Source organism: Ursus arctos, unplaced genomic scaffold (genome assembly GCF_023065955.2).
Source record: "Ursus arctos isolate Adak ecotype North America unplaced genomic scaffold, UrsArc2.0 scaffold_30, whole genome shotgun sequence".
NCBI lineage: Eukaryota > Metazoa > Chordata > Mammalia > Carnivora > Ursidae > Ursus > Ursus arctos.
The window spans coordinates 10,385,580-10,405,496 of NW_026622986.1; the positions used below are offsets into that span (position 1 = coordinate 10,385,580).

The 19,917-nt window shown below is 39.3% G+C and overlaps 1 protein-coding gene and 1 long non-coding RNA gene across 3 annotated transcripts in view; one reads left to right on the forward strand and one right to left on the reverse strand.

The window, feature by feature from the left end:
• ODAD2 (outer dynein arm docking complex subunit 2) overlaps positions 1-19,917 on the forward strand; it is a 176,095-nt gene that overhangs the window by 47,820 nt on the left and 108,358 nt on the right. For both annotated transcript variants that reach the window (XM_026483517.4, XM_048219405.2), the window contains 6 exons: positions 9,323-9,469; positions 9,868-10,077; positions 13,539-13,778; positions 14,113-14,223; positions 16,141-16,295; positions 17,654-17,896. In XM_026483517.4, the coding sequence (XP_026339302.3) occupies positions 9,323-9,469; positions 9,868-10,077; positions 13,539-13,778; positions 14,113-14,223; positions 16,141-16,295; positions 17,654-17,896 (1,106 nt within the window). The remainder of the gene's footprint in view (positions 1-9,322; positions 9,470-9,867; positions 10,078-13,538; positions 13,779-14,112; positions 14,224-16,140; positions 16,296-17,653; positions 17,897-19,917) is intronic.
• Positions 1-19,917, reverse strand: part of LOC123000269 (uncharacterized) — a 241,195-nt gene that overhangs the window by 45,696 nt on the left and 175,582 nt on the right. The window contains exon 3 of the long non-coding RNA XR_006408161.3: positions 9,483-9,702. This is a non-coding gene — a long non-coding RNA (uncharacterized LOC123000269). The remainder of the gene's footprint in view (positions 1-9,482; positions 9,703-19,917) is intronic.

A 19,917-nucleotide genomic window follows, 5' to 3' on the forward strand; every position in this document is an offset into this window, starting at 1 on the left:
AACAAAACCAAGCAAAGACCCCGATACCCAGGTAACATTCATGGAAGTTTTAAAGGAATTGTTTGGAAGTGGGTTCTAGGCATTGATTGTCTTTAAAATCTTTCCAGGGCATTACAATTGCTCATCTAGAAATAAGATTCATTGTTACAAATTTTCATTAATCTACAGTCTTTTTTTATTTCTTATTTTGGCCAATTCCAATTGGGGAGGGAATGTGTCATGTGAATTTGCATATTCCTGATTACTAGTGAGGTTGATAAATATTTTCATGGGTCTGATAGCCATTGTATTGTATACATTGCCTATTTTCTGTGGTTGTCTTTTGATTCTTAATGTAAATTAATCCTTTCTTATATTATTTGCAAATATTTTCTCTCAGTTTGTCATGTCTTTTTATCTACTCTTCTGTTTGAAAACTTTGAAATTGTACATTAATAACTATATTGACTTTCCTTTATGGCTTATAAAGTTTTGTGTCTTAGGGGCTAGTAAGATTTTTCTGAAGTCATTCCAAGAGAACAAAAATTTTTCTCTTTCCTTCTGATAGGTTTATAGCTTAAAAAAAAAAAGTTCAGATCCTGAATCCATCTTGATGTCATTTTATGTATAGTGTGAGGTTGGGATCTAATTTTACCTTTTTTTCTTTGATGGAGAGTCTGTTGCCTCAACACAGAATATTGGCTCCTCCACTCTTTCAGTGATCTGAGATATTACCTTTATCAAGTATTGTCATCTCATATGTGAGAGTTTGTTTCTAGATCTTTCTCTATTACACTGAATTATTTGGATCCTCTCATGCCAGTTCCATGCTGTTTTAATTACTGTAACTTTGGTATATTTTAATATTTGATTGGCCAGACAGTTTTTAGTAAAATTTTTTAAAACTACTTTTTGCATATTTTCCATTCCAGATCATTTTTAGAAATGTTGAAAATCAAATTAAAAAAAAAAACCCTCAAAAATGCTGTTGGGGATTTTGGTCGGTCTACATGAATTTATAAATTACTTGTGGATAAATTGCAATTTTTTTCAAGTTTTTATTTAAATTCCAGTTAGTTAGCTACAGTGTAATATTAGTTTCAGGTCTACAACTTAGTGATTCAACACTTACATACAACACCAGGAGTTCATCACAACAAATGCCCTCCTTAATCCCCATCCCCAACTTAACCCTTCCCTCCCTCCTACCTCCCTTTGGGTAACCATAAGTTTGTTCTCTCTAGCTAAGAGTCTGTTTCTTAGTTTTCCTTTCTTCCCCCACCCCCATGTTCATTTGTTTTGTTTCTTAAATTCCACATAGAATGAAGTCATATGGTATTTGTCTTTCTCTGACTGAGTTATCTCACTTAGCATTGTACTGTCTAGCTCCATCCATGTTGTTGCAAATGGCAAGATTTCACTCTGATGGCTGAATAACATTCCATTGTGTGTATATGCACCACATCTTCTTTACCTATTCATTAGTCAGTGGACGTTCGGGGTCTTTCTATAATTTGGCTATTGTTGATAATGCTGCTATAAACACTGGAGTGCATGTACCCTTTTGGATCTGTATTTTTGTATCCTTTGGGTAAATACCTAGTAGTGCAATTGCTGGATCATAGAGTAGTTCTATTTTTTTTTTTTTTAAGATTTTATTTTATTTATGTGACAGAGACAGCCAGCGAGAGAGGGAACACAGCAGGGGGAGTGGGAGAGGAAGAAGCAGGCTCCCAGCGGAGGAGCCCGATGTGGGGCTCGATCCCAGAACGCCGGAATCACGCCCTGAGCCGAAGGCAGACACTTAACGACTGCGCCACCCAGGTGCCCCAGAGTAGTTCTATTTTTAACTTTCTGTGGAACTTCCATACTGTTTTCCAGAGTAGCTGAACCAGTTTGCATTCCCACCAACAGTGCAAGAAGGTTCCCCTTTCTTCATATCCTCACCACCATCTGTTGTTTCCTGTGTTGTTAATTTTATCCATTCTGACTGGTGTGAAGTGATATCTCATTGTAGTTTGATTTGTATTTCCCTAATGATGAGTGACGTTGAGCATCTTGTCATGTGTCTGTTGGCCATCTGGATGTCTTCTTTGGAGAAATGTCTGTCTATATCTTCTGCCCATTTTTTAATTGGGTTATTTGTTTTGTGGGTGTTGAGTTTTATAAGTTCTTTATAGATTTTGGATACTAACTCTTTATCAGATATGTCATTTGTAAAAATCTTCTTCCATTCCATAAGTTGCCTTTTAGGTTTTTGGGGGGTTTTTTTGTTTGGTTGTTTTTTGTTTTTTTTTTTTTTTTGCCAATCAGAAATCTCTTTTATTATTTTTTTTATTATGATATGTTAGTCACCATACAGTACATCCTTAGTTTTTATGTAGTGTTCCATGATTTGTTGTTTGTGTATAACACCCAGTGCCCCATGCAACACGTGCCCTCCTTAATACCCATCACCGGCCTATCCCAATCCCCCATTCCCCTCCGCTCTGAAGCTCTCAGTTTGTTTCCCAGAGTCCATAGTCTGTCGTGGTTCATTCCCCCTTCTGTTTACCCCCCTTCATTCTTCCCTTCCTTCTCCTACCGATCTCCCTGCTATTCCTTATGTTCCACAAATGAATGAAACCATATGATAATTGCCTTTTAGTTTTATTGATTGTTTCCTTCGCTGTGCAGAAACTTTTTATTTTGATGAAATTCCAATAGTTTATTTTTGCTTTTCTTTTCCTTTCCTCGGGAGACATATCTAGTAAGAAGTCACTACAGTCGGTGTCAAAGAGGTTGCTGTGTGTTCTCCTGTAGGATTTTAATGGTTTCCTGCCTCACATTTAGGTCTTTAATCCATTTTGAATTTATTTATGTGGATGGTGTAAAAAAGGGGCTACTTTCAATCTTTTGCATGTTGCTGTCCAGTTTTCCCAACACTATTTGTTGAAGAGATTGTCTTTTTTCCATTCAGAATATCCATCATAGGATATTCTTTCCTGTGTTGTCGAAGATTAATTGACCATATAGTTGTGGGTTTGCAAATTTTAATAACATTCAGTTATCCTGTTCAGCAACATGGTAGGACCATTCATTTGTTTTTAAATTTGTATGTATTTTAGTAAAACTTAATAGCTTCTTTTCCAACACAGTTCTCGTGAGATTTACTCCTTGATATTTTTGTTATTATTATTTTACTAATACCGGCATGGGAACATTCTTCAAATTATACCTTTTGATTTGTTATTCTTAGTGTATGGGGGGACTTACTCATTTTTGAATGTTGCCCTTAAATCCAGTCACTTTATTGAGCTATTTTTTTTAATTAATTATCATAGTTAGTGTATTCTTCTGAACTTTTTTAGGAAGGCAGTTGTATTTGCTACAGATTTTTCCTTATTGCAGTGACTAGGACATTCCAGCAGATTATCTACTTCTGTAAATGTTCCATGTCTATTTAAAAGGAATGTGTAGGGAATGCTTGCATTGTTCCGTACCCATTCCCAATAAAAATTCTCAGCAAGCTTGTAATGCAACAGTCTGAGTCTAATTTCTTTTTTCTTCTGGCAGAGTATTTTCTCATTTTCTTTCCTGGAGTTCTCTTGAGTCTCATCTCTTGAGTCTGAGGTTTATGAGTGCTGAATCATCAGTAGAAAATCAGTTTGCAAATAAACAGAAGGCAAAGCAATGTATTTCACTACCTTGACTTACGTGGTCATATGCCGCTCCCTTTGAGCATTGACTTTTTACCATTTCTGATCCTGGGAGATGAAGAGTATCTGTAAGCCAACCTCTGTGCCAGGTGCCAGGCCCTCTGTCATCACTAATAAACAGTCACTGGCAGGGCTTTACTTTTCTTGCTCTCTGAGTGGCATGTTTGGAGGAAAAAGAGCTGAGAACTTTAAAAGCCAGCTGGATGGCTGTGTGATGGCTGTGTCACCTCACCTCACTGCGCCTTGATTGCAGACAGTGGGGAACAGAAGAGGGGCCTCCACTCTCCACTCTGATTGTGACTCTGCCTGCCTTCTGACCTCACTGTCACCCTGTGGGTCTCTGACAGGAAGCTCCGAATGATGGCCTTGTGAGCATGTAACCCACCAGAGTTTCATTTACTAGCTTTATAGTATCTTTTTCTGTTACTTGAAGTCTTTATGACACATAATGAGTCACCTTGACCTCTTAATCCCAGTTACCTCTTCTCTAGATAGCTGCAGTAACCTGCATGGTCTCCACATGTCCCATTTGCCCCCTCCATGCAGGGACCTCTTCAGCCAGAATGATCTTTTAAAAATGTACTCAAATCATGTGAGTTGTCCCCCTCTCCCCCAAAACAAGACCCTTGAATATTTCCTATAAATCTTGAATAAAGATTAAAATCTTCTCCCTGGCCTGTGGGCCCAGCAGATTCCTTTGCCCACCTAGTTTTTCAGCTCATTTTGGACCATTTGCCACTCACGCTGTTAGCGAGCCACACTGGCCTTCGTGAGGTCTTAAACAGGCCATGTTCCACTCCTCCGTAGGGCTTTACAAATATTGTTTCCTCTGACTGGCGTGCCTTTCATCACGTCCCTCCTCTTCCACCAGGGAAGTCTCCCACTCTGTCCACACCTCAGTCCAGACATGCTTTCTTCTGGGAAACCTTTCCTGAGGTCCCAGCCCAGTCAATGTCCCCTACTGCAAGCTTCCATAGAGCCCCATGCCGCCCTCCGTATGGCAGTCCTTAAAGTTTTTCATTTATTTGGATGGGCTTAAAAAATTAAAATCTTTCTTCCACAAAACTTGATGAGTTCCACGAGGCAAAGACCAGGTCTGTTTTTGTCTCCCAGGAGGTCTCTAGTCCCTGGCATCAGATTTGGTGAATAATAAGTGTGCGGTTTGTTGAATGAAAGAATAAAACAGTGGTGGGAGGCAGCTTGATCCCTGATTTGGTCTTGAATACATTCTTCATCTCAACTTCATAGATGTTTATTTCTCTGTTTTCAGCAGTAGGGGGGTTGGAGGTAGGTATTAGTCTATATACCAGATACGGTAATACATTTTTATTTCAAAGATTTTATTTCGAACAATGAGAAACATTATTTAGAAAAGTGTCCTCTACAGTGTGGAGGTCCCTTAAAAAGTTAAAAATAGAGCTACCCTATGATCCAGCAATTGCACTACTGGGTATTTACCCCAAAGATACAGACGTAGTGAAAAGAAGGGCCATATGCACCCCAATGTTCATAGCAGCATTGTCCACAATAGCTAAATTGTAGAAGGAGTCAAGATGCCCTTCAACAGATGAATGGATTAAGAAGATGTGGTCCATATATACAATGGAATATTACTCAGCCATCAGAAAGAACGATTACACAACATTTGCAGCAACATGGACGGGACTGGAGGAGATTATGCTAAGTGAAATAAGTCAAGCAGAGAAAGACAATTATCATATGGTTTCACTCATTTATGGAACATAAGAAATAGCCGGAAGATCGGTAGGAGAAGGAAGGGAAGAATGAACAAACTGACGGCTTCAGAAGGGAGGGGGGTGGGGGATAGGGATAGGCCAGTGATGGGTATTAAGGAGGGCACATATTGCATGGAGCACTGGGTGTTATACGCAGATAATAAATCGTGGAACACTACATCAAAAATTAAGGATGTACTGTATGGTGACTAACATAACATAATAAAAAATTATTATTAAAAAAAAAAGAAAGAAACGTGTCCTCTACCGATCGTCTCTTTCCAAAAGAAATTTTGAGGAAAACGAAGGAAGGCAACATTCATTCAACTTTTGCATGTTGGAAATGTGATTTTGACAATGAACAAAAGCCTGCTGGTCATAGAAAGGAATACGAACTGCAAAGTATCCGAAGGCTGACAAAGCCTGGAGATGTCTGAGAAGAAGCAGGGACGGGAAGACAACAAGCAAAAGACTTGTATTAATTTGAGAAGTGGAAAAGCTTATTGGAAGCATTCTTCAAAACCCTTCAGAAGCTAGTAAAATAATATTTTACTATGTTTTCTCCGGCTCTTAAAACTTCACAAATGCAAATACGTGATAAAATGTGAAAATAAGTATTGGCAACTAATTATATTCTCAGGGGAGATTTAATTGAAAAATAAGCATATTTGCACTGCTTCTCCTTAGTAAGATGTTTATGGCATCTGGTCAAAGTAGAACAAACATTTGAAAATCCTTTGACATAGCTGGTATTTAAAGAATAGCAATTGGCTAACATTTGTGGCTCTGTATGTTGAATATTTTGGCTCCCATCCTCTGGTATTCATTCTGAAAGATTTATAATCCTTTGGGGAGTGTGGTCAGTGACAAGAGTAGAACTAAATCCTGAAATGTGGAAAAACTAACTTTCCCTAATATAAAACTGTTCTAAAAAAATCTCTCAAGCCTATGAATATGTTTCCAGATTTTCAGAAAAAGCTGATGATTTACAGAATTTTTTTTTCTATAAGGATCTAACTTCTTAATGATAAATGTAAATTTTCCATCCTTTGGCTTCAAAATTGGCTTAGAGATAACTCAGAAAAATATCACCTCTTACCTTTTGGACGTCTATCAAAATCACATGACTCTTTAAGAATGTTATGTCATTGATTATGATGCATTTGATGAAATAAAGCACAAAAGATAGAAACAATCTAGAAGAGAAAAATTTAAGAGACCACGAAATGAAATAAGAAACAATGACTGTGCCGAATGTGTAAGTACAAAAATGTTACCAAAGAAAATACAATGCAAGAATAGCAGTCAAGAAGGTCCTCGATCATGCTCAACTGAGAATGTCGGGACAGCACATTCTCCAGAGTTTGACGTGCGTGGGTGGACTTTCTTGGCTTGACTGAGGCATGACATGCTTTTTGACGTCTTCTCGCTTTCAAGTCACGCTTGAGTCTGAAGCCACTGCCTAAAGAACTCTCTATCTGAAGCTCCTGGTTTGCATTTTTAAACTTTGAATGTGGGAGCCCAGCTCTGCTCCTTTGGGTACCCCAGGGGGACTTTCTGGCTCCTTTTAACCCATTTAAATTCAGCAAAAGAGCCTTGTTAAATAATTGTTTCTCTCTCTCTATATTTTATTTTATTTTTTTTTTGCTTATTTCTATGTTATTTTCTTGAATTATGATTAGCATTTAGATTCTTCTTCATGGTTTATGAAATATCTGCCTTCTGTTTTTGTAAAAGTAAAGCACCAGAAGTGCTAATGTGTGTGTTTGTGTGTGTGTGGGGGGGGTCCTGTACCCCCAAACAAGGGAGATTATAAAATTGAAAGTAATAAGTGAATATTTACTATTTTATATTTCAAAACCAACTGTAGGACAATTGGTGGTGTTAAAAATTTCTCTTGATATTGAGAAAAAGTCATTAAAAGCTATAAGAACAAAATTCATTATTTTCGATGTAAATAATAAAAAGAAGGCTTAATGTCATTCTCAACTTAATCTTGAATACAGAGGACAGCCTGGATTCCCCAGAAGGAAAATTAGTATGGAAAGCAGACATTGACTGTGATATCAGCACAAGATAGAGGTCTGTAACATTTTTAGAGATGTAGAGGGACTTTTCTGGAAGGGTTAAGAGGAAAGGCTGAAGTCTAAACCTTTCCATCTTTTTGATACTTGCCCTCTTACAATCCCACTGCAGTTTCTTATTGTAAAAGTAACACATTGTGTTGAATTCACAAGAGGATTTGTGTGTGTGCGTGTGTGATAAGAAGGAGGGGGTTGGGCCGCTTGATTACCATTTCCATTTTTTGTGCTAAGTGTGTATGTTATATCTATGAACATGTATATATAATAGATACAGCAATATAAAGTAATAATTAGCAAATGAGAATAAACGTAATTTGTAGATGTCTTTTCCTCCAAAAGGAGAGAGAGATTATTTGAGGCCATTCATACTACATTTTGGGGTCGAGATCCAAGGCCGTCTTTCATGAGCACCTTTTACAAAAACAGTTTATTCTTAGCTCCATTAGAAATACTGCTCTTGGGGCGCCTGGGTGCCACAGCGGTTAAGCGTCTGCCTTCGGCTCAGGGCGTGATCCCGACGTTGTGGGATCGAGCCCCACATCAGGCTCCTCCGCTATGAGCCTGCTTCTTCCTTTCCCACTCCCCCTGCTTTTGTTCCCTCTCTCACTGGCTGTCTCTATCTCTGTCAAATAAATAAATAAAATCTTTAGAAAAAAAAGAAAAAGAAAAGAAATACTGCTCTTGTGTCTTATGAATTATTTCAGTGCTTATACTGGAACTCTTATTTACCATCCAGTCTCAATAGCAGGAGAAGTAATATGTACCATGCTGTGTCCTTCAGAAGATTTTTCAAAGCATTAATGATGGGTGGACACTGCTTAAGAATTCCTGCAATGGGGCGCCTGGATGGCTCACTTGGTTGGGCCACTGCCTTTGGCTCAGGTCATGATCTTGGAATCCTAGGATCGAGTCCCGCATCGGACTCTCTGCTCGGCAGGGAGTCTGCTTCTCCCTCTGACCCTTCCCCCTTCATGCTCTCTCTCTCTCTCTCAAATAAATAAAATCTTAAAAAAAATTAATTCCTGCAATGAATTCTGATTATAATTTCCTGGCAGGTCTGACTCACTGATCAATCATTAATTTTTTTTAAATCTCCCAGATTGTTTTACCTTAAAGGAGCCGTTCCTCACTACCCTTGACATCTAGTGATTAGCTAAGCAGACGTCAATTGCATGATTCTCTACGTTGGGCCAGCATTGTGCTCACCATACTGAAGGCTTCTTTTTTTTTGTCCTTCATCCACACACTGAGTCAACTGCAGTTTTTAATGGAGTTGCCTCCTCCTTCCCAACCCTGTGGCCCTTCTCCCACTTACTCCCTGGTCCCAGCAGGGATCTTCGGACTGCTTCCCACATGGTTTCCCTTTCTCCAGGTTTTCCCTGTTCCAGACTGTTCTACATACATCTGTGAGAATAATTTCCAGACATGGTTTGGGTTGTACAGTACTCTGTTCAAGAACTACAGGGACCGCCTATTACCTCGACATAAAACTTATATTCCTCAGTGGATCTCTCAAGGCTTGCCCCTCGACTCTCTTTAATGTACTAATACCGCCTAATGCCCTAGCTGTTTAAAGCAGACAGACCACCTTTAAATGTTGATTCTTAATTGGAATAATGTTTTATGATACTCTGTAAAGCTTTTTCATGCTTCAACTCTACATGATTCATTTAACAAATTATAACCCACTCAGAGAACTTAAAAAAATTTAACGTTCCATTATGGGGAGACACATTTCCCAGTTCATGGATTCATAACCATTAAGTAAATTTCTATGGAAGCGTGATCTTATTTAACCTTTCTGTGGCCTTGGGTACCTTTGTAGGGAGGAAATCAGACAGCTACAGTGATTGCATTGTGCTCAATGAAGGATTTCAACTTAGCGCAGGAGACCTGCCAGTTGGCAATCAGGGATGTCGGCGGCCTTGAAGTTTTGATAAATTTACTTGATACAGACGAAGTCAAATGTAAGGTGAGTGGCTTACCTTACACTGGTGACGAAGCTTGTTCATACCTCCTTTTGCTTCTCTTTTTACTGATACATGTTTGCCACTTCTGCTTAGTTCTTGTCTTTGCCTGCTAGTCTCACTGATAACTTGCTCCTTCTGCTGTTCATGGCTCTTCTCTTTGCGGCTGTTCCTGTTTATCTCGTGGTTCTTTTCCATTAGTATGTGCTTCTTAAATGATAAATGTTTGTCTGCATAACTGAAGGAAAATAAGGAGGCTATGGGTAACACCTGGGAAAGAAAGTATTTCCTTAAAAAACTTCACTAGGGAAGGATTTGAGGCAGACTTGGAATTTTTAAAACTCTAGTATCGGTTATGCATTAAGCACTTATTTTCACCTCTAACTTCTATTTTCTCATTTAGATTGGTTCATTAAAAATCCTGAAGGAAATCAGTCATAATCCTCAAATCAGACGTAATATTGTTGACCTTGGGGGCTTACCAATTTTGGTTAATATACTTGATTCTCCACATAAGAGTCTGAAATGCCTGGCAGCTGAGACAATCGCAAATGTTGCCAAGTTTAGAAGAGCCCGACGGGCAGTGAGACACCATGGGGGCATCACCAAACTGGTGAGTACCGCTGACATTGTCATCACAGCCCCTGCCACCGAAGTGTCAATCCTTGCTGTCCTTCTGGCCACTCCCAGACATTAAATAACCATCCGTGTGTTCTGGGAACCTTCTTTTTGTATAACGTCCTTGAAAATTATTGTTGTATATTTACATTAGCAACTGGCCAGAAAACATGTGTGACCTTATTTTTCAAAGAAACGTACATTTAAAAAAGAGATGTAATTTGCACCTACCGCACTGGTGGGAATATATTCGTGTGTGTGCGTGCAGTGTTGGTGAGGGGGTGGAGAGCCTGCTGGAAAGCGCACTGGTAGTCCATGCTCTCCGCCATGGTGACCTCACCATGAGGACTGCCCCCCAAGGAGACTATTAGAGCTGCGGACACTTATTCATCTCCTTGTTAGTTATAAGAGTGACAAGTGAAAACAGCGTGTTTACAATATGAGAGCAGTAAAATTATATGAAGTATGTCTCTAGGAAACATGTATAGTCAGCTATCAGTATCGTGTTTTAGAAGTCTAGTAGCAAGGAATAAACGTATATATAATATTATATAAAACTCTGACAGGATCAAAAACCTATTGACACCTATGATCCCAATTTTCAGAGACCTACCTAACAAGTATAGATTAGCTTGCCTGCCTTAAACATGCTCAGAATACTTTTTTTTTTTGAAAGATTTTATTTATTTATTTGACACAGAGAGAGAGAACACAAGCAGGGGGAGCAGCAGACAGAGGAAGAGGGAGGAGGAGGCTCTCCACTGAGTGGTGAACCCGATGCGGGGCTCAGTCCCAGGACCCTGGGATCATGACCTGAGCCCAAGGCAGATGCTTCACTGACTGAGCCACCCAGGCGCCCCAATTAGAACACCTCTATTAGCCTATAGTTGGGCAAAATCATCTAACACAAAGCCCATTTTATAAGAAAGTATTGGTATCTCCTGTAATTTTTTAAAATTTTATTTTAATTTTTTAAAATTATATTGTGTAAGTCACCATACAGTACATCCCTGGTTTCTGATGTAAAGTTCGATGTAATTTATCAAAACCTGTACTGAAAGTGAAAACAGAATGACTATATGGGTACAGAATGGTTTTAAGTGTATCAATTGTTTACCCTTGTGATGGTGTGGTTGACAGAGCTGAGGCTTGCTGCTGCCGCTGCCCAGCATCACAAAAGCGTAACATACATACCACTAGCTCGGTAGATCAAAATTCCAAGTAGGATTTCTACTGAATGCTTACCGCTTTCACACCATGGTAAAGTTGAAAACTCGTAAGTTGAACCATCGTAAATTGGGAACCATATGAATTCACTTGTAATCTACAGAGCACTATAGAATGTAATTATTTGCTTCGAAAATAAGACAGACTGATGGCTGGGTAGATGGATAAGTAGATGGTTAGTTATGTGATAAAACAAATATGACATTGTTAATTGTAGAATCTAGGGGGTATATACGTGATTTGCTGTATAATTACCACATAATTCTTTCAGCCTTTGTATATGTTTGAAAATTTTTCATAATAAAATGTTGGGGGAGGGGTGCCTGGGTGGCTCAGTCATTAAGCGTCCGCCTTTGGCTCAGGGTGTGATCCCAGGGGATCGAGCCCTGCATCAGGCTCCCTGCTCCGCTGGGAGCCTGCTTCTTCCTCTCCCACTCCCCCTGCTTGTGTTCCCTCTCTCGCTGGCTGTCTCTCTCTCTGTCATATAACTAAATAAAATCTTTTTTAAAAATGTTGGGGGAAAGATAATTATTACTATGATTATCAGTATTCTGCTTAAATAATGAAGTCATATAGTAGGCTGATGTGGCTGTCCAGTAAAATATCTCACATTAAATTATAAGAATGAATAATGTAACTTAAAACTAAAATTTATTTTTATGGGAGTCTTACATATCACATTCGGGGAATTAAAATTTAGACAATTGCACTTATTTAGTCACTTAGATAATGTCACATATTTTAATATAATCTTAAAAGATAGCTAAATTAGGAACAGGAAGGAGCAGTAATGGATCAGGCATTAATAGGCTTGTAATTGCTAGGTTGAGAACACATCTGGGAAAGATAAGGATTGGGGAATCCATTTTAGGTTTGCTAACTATGTGAGGGTAGATGACATCCAGATATGAGTCCCCAGCCAAAATTGGAGGTCAGAATCAGAGCAGGCAGGAAGGCACAGGCCACAGTAAGGTTTGGGTGATTAGATGGAGGTCAGTCTCTGAAGAGGCACACCTAATAGAAACCTGGGCAGAAGATAGGAAGCCTGATCAAGCAGAGAGGATGCATCCAGGCAGGGAAAGACTGTAAGATCCAGTGCTATTATTCCTGTAGCCAGTTTCCACATTCCTCTGGATGTACAGTATACTTGACCCTTTCACTGAAAACCATTTCAAACATTTCTTGAAATGTCAGGTACAGAAACATAGGTGCGGGAATATCAATATAAGTAAACATATGTCCCTGACTACGATGTGTGTCCACCTGACTCAAACCAGTCCCACCAGATTTCTCTCCCAGGAGTTTGGAGTTAGGAATCAGAGGCTCTACTTTGTCTGGACTACTCTTTTCTAAACTCAGGATTGGTGGTCATGATTATGTGGACATATCCATGGGATCCGGCCTGCAGAGAGAGAAGAATGGAGTAGACATGCATAGGATAAAGACAGCCCTGGGAGCCCTGGCTTCACTTCCTCTATGGAGCACCCCAACACACTGCTGTTTCTTTTTCTTTTCTTTTTTTTTTTTTTTTTAGATTTTATTTATTTATTCGACAGAGATAGAGACAGCCAGCGAGAGAGGGAACACAAGCAGGGGGAGTGGGAGAGGAAGAAGCAGGCTCATAGCGGAGGAGCCTGATGTGGGGCTCGATCCCATAACGCCAGGATCTCGCCCTGAGCCGAAGGCAGACGCTTAACCCACACTGCTGTTTCTATATAAATTGCCTTTCCCTTAAGGACTCCAGTGGCTTTGGTTATTGCAAAAAAGAGAAAGGATCCTGGCAGCTGTCCCAAGTGGATTGGTTGGTTTCAATAGTACAGGTAAAGGGCCATATCCTCCAAAGAGGTCTCATGGTTTTAAGAATATACAGGCCATTCAGTTCTCATTAGAAAGTTCTAATGGCTTTAGGGAGCCTAGTTTTCTGAGATACCAAGGCTGAGGATGTAGTATACCAATCTTCCTAATGTAAATGTTATAGCCATATTAATACAATCTTGGTGAGATTAAATTTCTTGTAGGAAGGAAATGTAAAGACTCCCAAATCTGGAGGAAGGTATTTTGGAAGGTTTTGTTTCTTTGCTTTCACGGACTACTGTGTAGTATGAAAATTAATTCATAGAAGTATTATTTTTGATGGAGATTAGCTTGGTAGCAGCCCTGTAGCTATTGCAGGGTATGTTGTTTCATTTTAAAGATTCCCATGTACATCGTATTTATCTATTCTTGTAGGTCGCTCTACTCGACTGTGCACAGAATTCAGAACCGGCTCAATCAAGTCTGTATGATGCCAGAGACGTGGAAGTAGCTCGCTGTGGGGCGCTGGCATTATGGAGCTGCAGTAAGAGTTACGCGAATAAAGAAGCCATTCGTAAAGCTGGCGGCATTCCTTTGTTGGCTGGCTTACTGAAGACTTCTCATGAAAACATGCTAATTCCAGTGGTGGGGACATTGCAAGAATGTGCATCAGAGGTACTGAAGCCAGCTCTGCTCCCCTTGCTTTCATTTACCTTAACTTTCTTTAGTTGAAAAATAATTTTCAAGGTTATCGTGACTGCTAAGGATTTTTTTTTAGAAGTCAGCAGTCTTTTAGAAAGAAAAGATGAAACTAATAGAACATTACTTAAATTGGTCCCTGTGTTATGTATTTTTGAAAATGTTGACTAAATTCTCTTCTTCTATAGTTGTGTTAATCTTGGACTTTAGTGTTTCTTAAGAAAGTTTGTTTGGCATAATTATTGGTAAATGTAGATAGATACTTATATTCATGCACTATGCACGTAAATATTTAAATTTGTATTCGTAGGAGAACTACCGAGCTGCAATCAAAGCAGAAAGGATAATTGAAAATCTAGTGAAAAACCTAAATAGTGAGAATGAACAACTGCAGGAACACTGTGCCATGGCCATCTACCAGGTATGGTGGACTCACCAGACAGTCGTGGTGTTCTTTAGATAGTTTAGGTGGTATGTAGGTCTCATTCTCTAGGGCTAGGACTCAGGAATCTGCGTTTTTAACAAGAACCCCCAGGGATTTTTTTGCACACAGAGGTCTGAGAACCAATGTCCTGTGCTAATGACCGGTACTTGTATATGTGAGAGCGAAACCTGCTCTGACATGTCTTGATTACTTACATTTCTGGAAGCCACTTATATATCTTTGTCTCAAAAAACAAGTTACTTAGTGTCAAATAGCTAAATATATACATGGTGCCTTTACATTGCTTTTCAGGTACCTATTCAAACATGGTGGTCTTGGGAATATTTATCTTCTGCTAAGATAAGATGGATGGATGAATGAGTGTGTGCTTGTGTGTGTATGTGTATTCCTCTTTTATTTTTTTGTTAATTTATTTTAATCTTCATTAACTTTTTGGGAGTTATCCATTTCATAGTATACCAGAAAACAGAAGAAAAGTTGGCCTTGACAAGTTAGTAGATGGCTGGTTACTTGGCCACGCCAACTTCTACCTATCAGAGAAATCAGAGTCGATTTCCTAGAGGAATGCATTTTAAAATGTGCACAGTGAGGGTATGCCAAAAAGAGTCAGAGAAAGGAGTTCGTGTCAGTAGAGGATTGTATTAGTTTGCTAGGGCTGCTGTAACAAAATACCACACACTGGGTGGCTTAAATAACAGAAATTATTTCCTTATAGTTCTGGAGGTTACAAGTTTGAGATCAAGGTGTTGACAGCATTGGTTCCTTCTGAGGACTCCTTGGCTTGTAGATGGCCATCTTCATGTTCACGTGTCATTCTCCCTCTGTCTCCACATGTTCCTCCCTCTGTGTCCTAATATTTTCTTCTTCTATGGACACCAATCATACTGGATTAGAGCCCACCTCAGTGACCTTGTTTAACATTAATTACTTCTTTAAAGACATTATCTTCGAATATGGTTACATTCTGAGGTATGGGGGTTAGGGCTTTGACATATATCAGTCTTAAGGGAACACAACTCAGTTCACAATGAGAATATACAGCCCGGACTTGCATATATGCCTCATATGAGTAACTGTGAAGGATTGGTTAGAAATAGTGGTTAATTTTTTTAAAAGTTGCAACTGACCAGAACTGAAAGTCATAAATAGAAGATAAACATGGCAGGAGCCTTGTGGTGCATTCCAGTGAGGATTTCTTCTGGTGGCCCTCATGGATGATGCATGATGTGCATCTGTATCATGTGGCCTTAGAGACCAACTGTATGCTTCAGATGATAACATATCTATCCTAAATTTATCATCTTTTTGCTCTGTAACCTGGGAAGGGTGATCAGCTGGGACCTTCTATGCAGTATTTATTTCAAAGGATGATACAAATATATAGATAAACATATGTGAATATAATTTGCTGTTGATACAACTCACTGCTCTGGGCATAGAAACTCTATTAGAGAAATGCTCATCTCTTAGCTTTTGGGGGTCACTGAAGTTTGGACTAAAGCTTGATCACTCATCTATCTTCTCCACTATATTTTCCCAAGACCGTGGGTTGCATGACTGCAGAAATCCTCCGTCCACGCACACGGCACTCTAGGTCTCTTACCAACCTCTCTTTCTGTCTTGGTGGAAGCCCACACTACCTCAGAATGGCTTGGCAGAATTTCCAAGTATGTAAAAACTTCTAGACATTGCCAAAATCATGAAGGGAAGAGAGACACTGTCAGATGGCTGCCAATATAGAGAAGAATTACACTTTACTTGGAGTCCCCTTCAGAAGATGATACTCTCTGAAACGAAGTTTCATAGTCACTAGCAATGACAGCCTCTTTAGCAATCACTGAAAGCTTGATATGGCTTCATCACTGACAGCCTCTGCTCTGACTTTTTGTGTAGTGTGCTGAAGATAAGGAAACCCGTGACCTGGTTAGACTGCACGGAGGACTTAAACCCCTGGCCAGTCTGCTCAATAACACTGACAATAAAGAACGGTTGGCAGCAGTCACAGGGGCAATATGGAAATGTTCCATCAGCAAAGAGAATGTGACCAAGTAAGAGAAGCCATTCAATATTCTGTGATAAAAATATGGCCTTTGAGGAATAACTGTATTCTTAGCTCATGGAAACTACGCTGTGTATATTGAGTCCTTCAATTAACATATTCTCTCATTAAGATATAAACATTTCTAAATAAAGTGTAGATGCATAAAAAAATATGGCCATTGAAACACATTCCTGTAATGTTATTTTCATAAAGAGTCGATCCTAATGCTACTCCTCTAGTTTTCATACACATCTGTTCTAGACTAATTTGGCAGGATAAAGGTATTTTTAGAAATTAAAGACTTCTACTTCCCATCCCACCACCTGGCAATGGTTTTCTGTACCTCCCTCAGTACAAAGTACTAAGGGACTTGCTGAGGTAATGTATCTGTGTGAATGGGCTCTTTTGCTTATGGGCAGCCGTATAAATGACAAGTTATCTCTAATTTCCTGTAAAGACCTATGAAGGTGAGGGGATGAATTTCCCACTGAATCTTTAGAGATGGAAGTGGTTCCATTCTTTTTTCCTTTTTTAAAGATAAGATAAATCAGCTAAATGCCAACTAATCAGTTAAAGAGCAGCCATTTTCAAATGATTTCATTGAATTTTAAAGTATTTGTAAACTTTATGACAATCTGATTTAATATTCAAATTTATCTCTTCATATACTTTTCGAGTTCTCATACTCTATGATGGACATTCTGAGGCAACTCTTCTTTGTCTCAGTGTGATGATTTTTTTAAAGATTTATTTATTTATTTATTTTAGAGAGAGAATATGCATGAGTGGGAGGAGGGGCAAAGGGAGAGAGAGAGAGAGAATCTCAAGCAGACTCCTGAGAGCAGAGCCCAACTCGGGGCTCAGTCTCATGACCCTGAGATCATGACCTGAGCTGAAATCAAGAGTCGAATGCTCAATTGACTGAGCCACCCAGGTGCCCCTCAGTGTGATGATTTTAACAAGAAATTCACACGTCTTATTTAACACAAAATAGGCTTATTTTGCTTTATTTTCATGTAAAATAGTCTCTGTGACATGGGAAAAAGACCTATAGCATAGTAGAATCACTGACACTGATTTGGAAGAAGTTGTAGTTGTCCTAGAGACTGTACAGTATTATGTGATTAAAGGTGCAGATGGCTGGATGTGGATGTCAGCTTCACTATTTACAAAGCTGCAAAGTAGCTTTCTGAAAATGGGGATTGTGGTAGTATCTGCATCACAGGATTTTTGTAAGGACTGAATGAGCATATAGTTGGCATTTAGCAATTTTGTGCTATTAATATTATTAGCTAATCTTATACCACAGATAATATTGTTCTCTTCTTTCTCTCCCTCCACCTCTTTTTCTTGTGATGAACTTAGGTTTCGGGAATACAAAGCCATTGAAACTTTGGTGGGACTTTTAACTGACCAGCCCGAAGAAGTACTTGTGAATGTGGTTGGTGCACTGGGAGAATGTTGTCAGGAATATGAAAACCGAGTCCTTGTCCGGAAATGTGGTGGCATTCAACCACTTGTGAACCTCCTCGTTGGAATAAACCAAACTCTTCTTGTCAATGTCACAAAAGCAGTTGGTGCTTGTGCAGTAGAACCTGAAAGCATGATGTAAGTAGCCTAGCAACTGAAAGATTTTATTTGAGAGTGTTAGGGGAAACACTCAGGTCGTCATAGAATAGTGTCATCACTTAGAATTGGCATGCGCAAATGGTGAAAAGTAAAGTGGATTTACACATAAATAACTACAAGGTTACCAGTCATGAGTTACAGAGCCAGATCGTTCCCTTGGATGAGCTAGAGGGCTGAGGCTGGGCATATTGGGAGGATTTAACATTCCCAGTAATTAATATTCCATCCAGAAACCGTCATACAATCAAAATCTTTCTCTGCTTCCTAAGGAAGAATTCGCTTTCTCTTCTGAGACCTTAGGTAGTTCTGGGTAGCATTCCCATAGTATCCTCCTTGTTTTTCAATTCAATTCAGCAAACGTATTTTGAGCACCTAACAAGAGCTGTGAAGTGATGAGGGAGAAAGACAAAGGATTTAAGCTGTGATCTTGGTCCTTAATCAATTTTTTGTCTAATTAGGAAGAAAAGACTTAAATGTTACACAACTGAAGAACAATAGCGAGATTATAGATACATACGTATATAAATATATATTTAAATATATAAACATATATTTGTGTGTAAATTAAATGTAAATATATTTATATGTAAATATGTGTGTGTGTGTGTGTGTGAAGTACATATATACTTCAAATATATATGAAGTCCAGAAAGAGAAGAACCTACATGGGCCAAAGTTATTGTATGAGGGCCCTCCAGAGAACCAGAACCAATAGGATGAGAAAGGTGGGAGGATGAGAAAGGAATTGGCTCATGTGATTGTGGAGGCTTGGCAAGTCCCCCCTTCTGATGGGGGAGGCTGGCAGGCTAGAGACTCAGGAAGGAGATGCAGTTTGAGGTCAAATACAGTCTGCTGGCAGAATTCCTTCTTGGTCAGAGGAAGTCAGCATTTTTGCTATTAAGGCCTTCCACTGATTGGATGAGGCCCACTAACATTATGGAAGATAATCTGCTATATTCAAAATCTACCAATTTAACTATCAATCTCTTCCAAAAAAACACCTTCACATAAATATGCAAAATAATGTTCAGCCACGGGTGCCTGGGTGGCTCAGACAGTTGAGCATCTGACTCTTGATCTTGGCTCAGGTCATGATCACAGTGTTGTGAGATCGAGCTCTGCTCTGGGCTTCATGTTGAGCGTGGAGCCTGCTTGGGATTCTCTCTTCCTGTCCCTCTGGCCCTCCCTGCCCCAATGGCATGTGCTTGCTGTCTCTCTCTCTCTCAAAAAAAAAAAAAAAAAAAGTTTGACCAAATATCTGGGCATCCCTTAACCCAGTCAAGTTGACACATAAACATTAACCATCACATGTCTACCCCTTGTCAACTTTGTACCCATTCATGCATCTCCTTAAATCATACCTAATCTCTATAGAAAGATAATAACAAGACCATATTGCTGCCTAACACTATATAACTATCCAGTGTACCACTGAAAATTCACTAAGCCTTTTTCCAGACAAGGAAGCAAAGTTCTTGGATGATGTTTAGTCTTCTCCTTGATACCCTGTTACTTAAATACTCTGATGTAAAGTTAACCATACTTAAAAACTATGATATAATGTTAATATATCTTGTGTTACGTGATAAGAGGATAAGAGAGGGAAGAAAAGATACACACAGACATATTCGTAACAAAATAAGGAAGGAATATTCATGCCAGTTACAATACTCACTCTGTAGCTGGCCATGTGGTCATAGCTGGTATTTACCTTCTTTCATTACCCATTCCTATTCCCTTTGCTCTCAGCAAGCACTTTAGCTGGTTGTGGTTCTTTACCTGGTGGGGTAACCCAAACCTTCATTCCTGAGGGTCTGGGCCATTAGTAGTCCTGCCTAGATTGGGTTGTTGTAGTTTTCCATCAATGTAATCACAGGGCATGGTAATACTTAAGAGATGCCCTAAGGGATCTCCTGTTTTCCAGATATAGTCTTCTTTACCTCTATTGTGGAATAGCAGTCCAATTTCCCCTTGGTAATTGGGATCAGTCACCCCAGCCA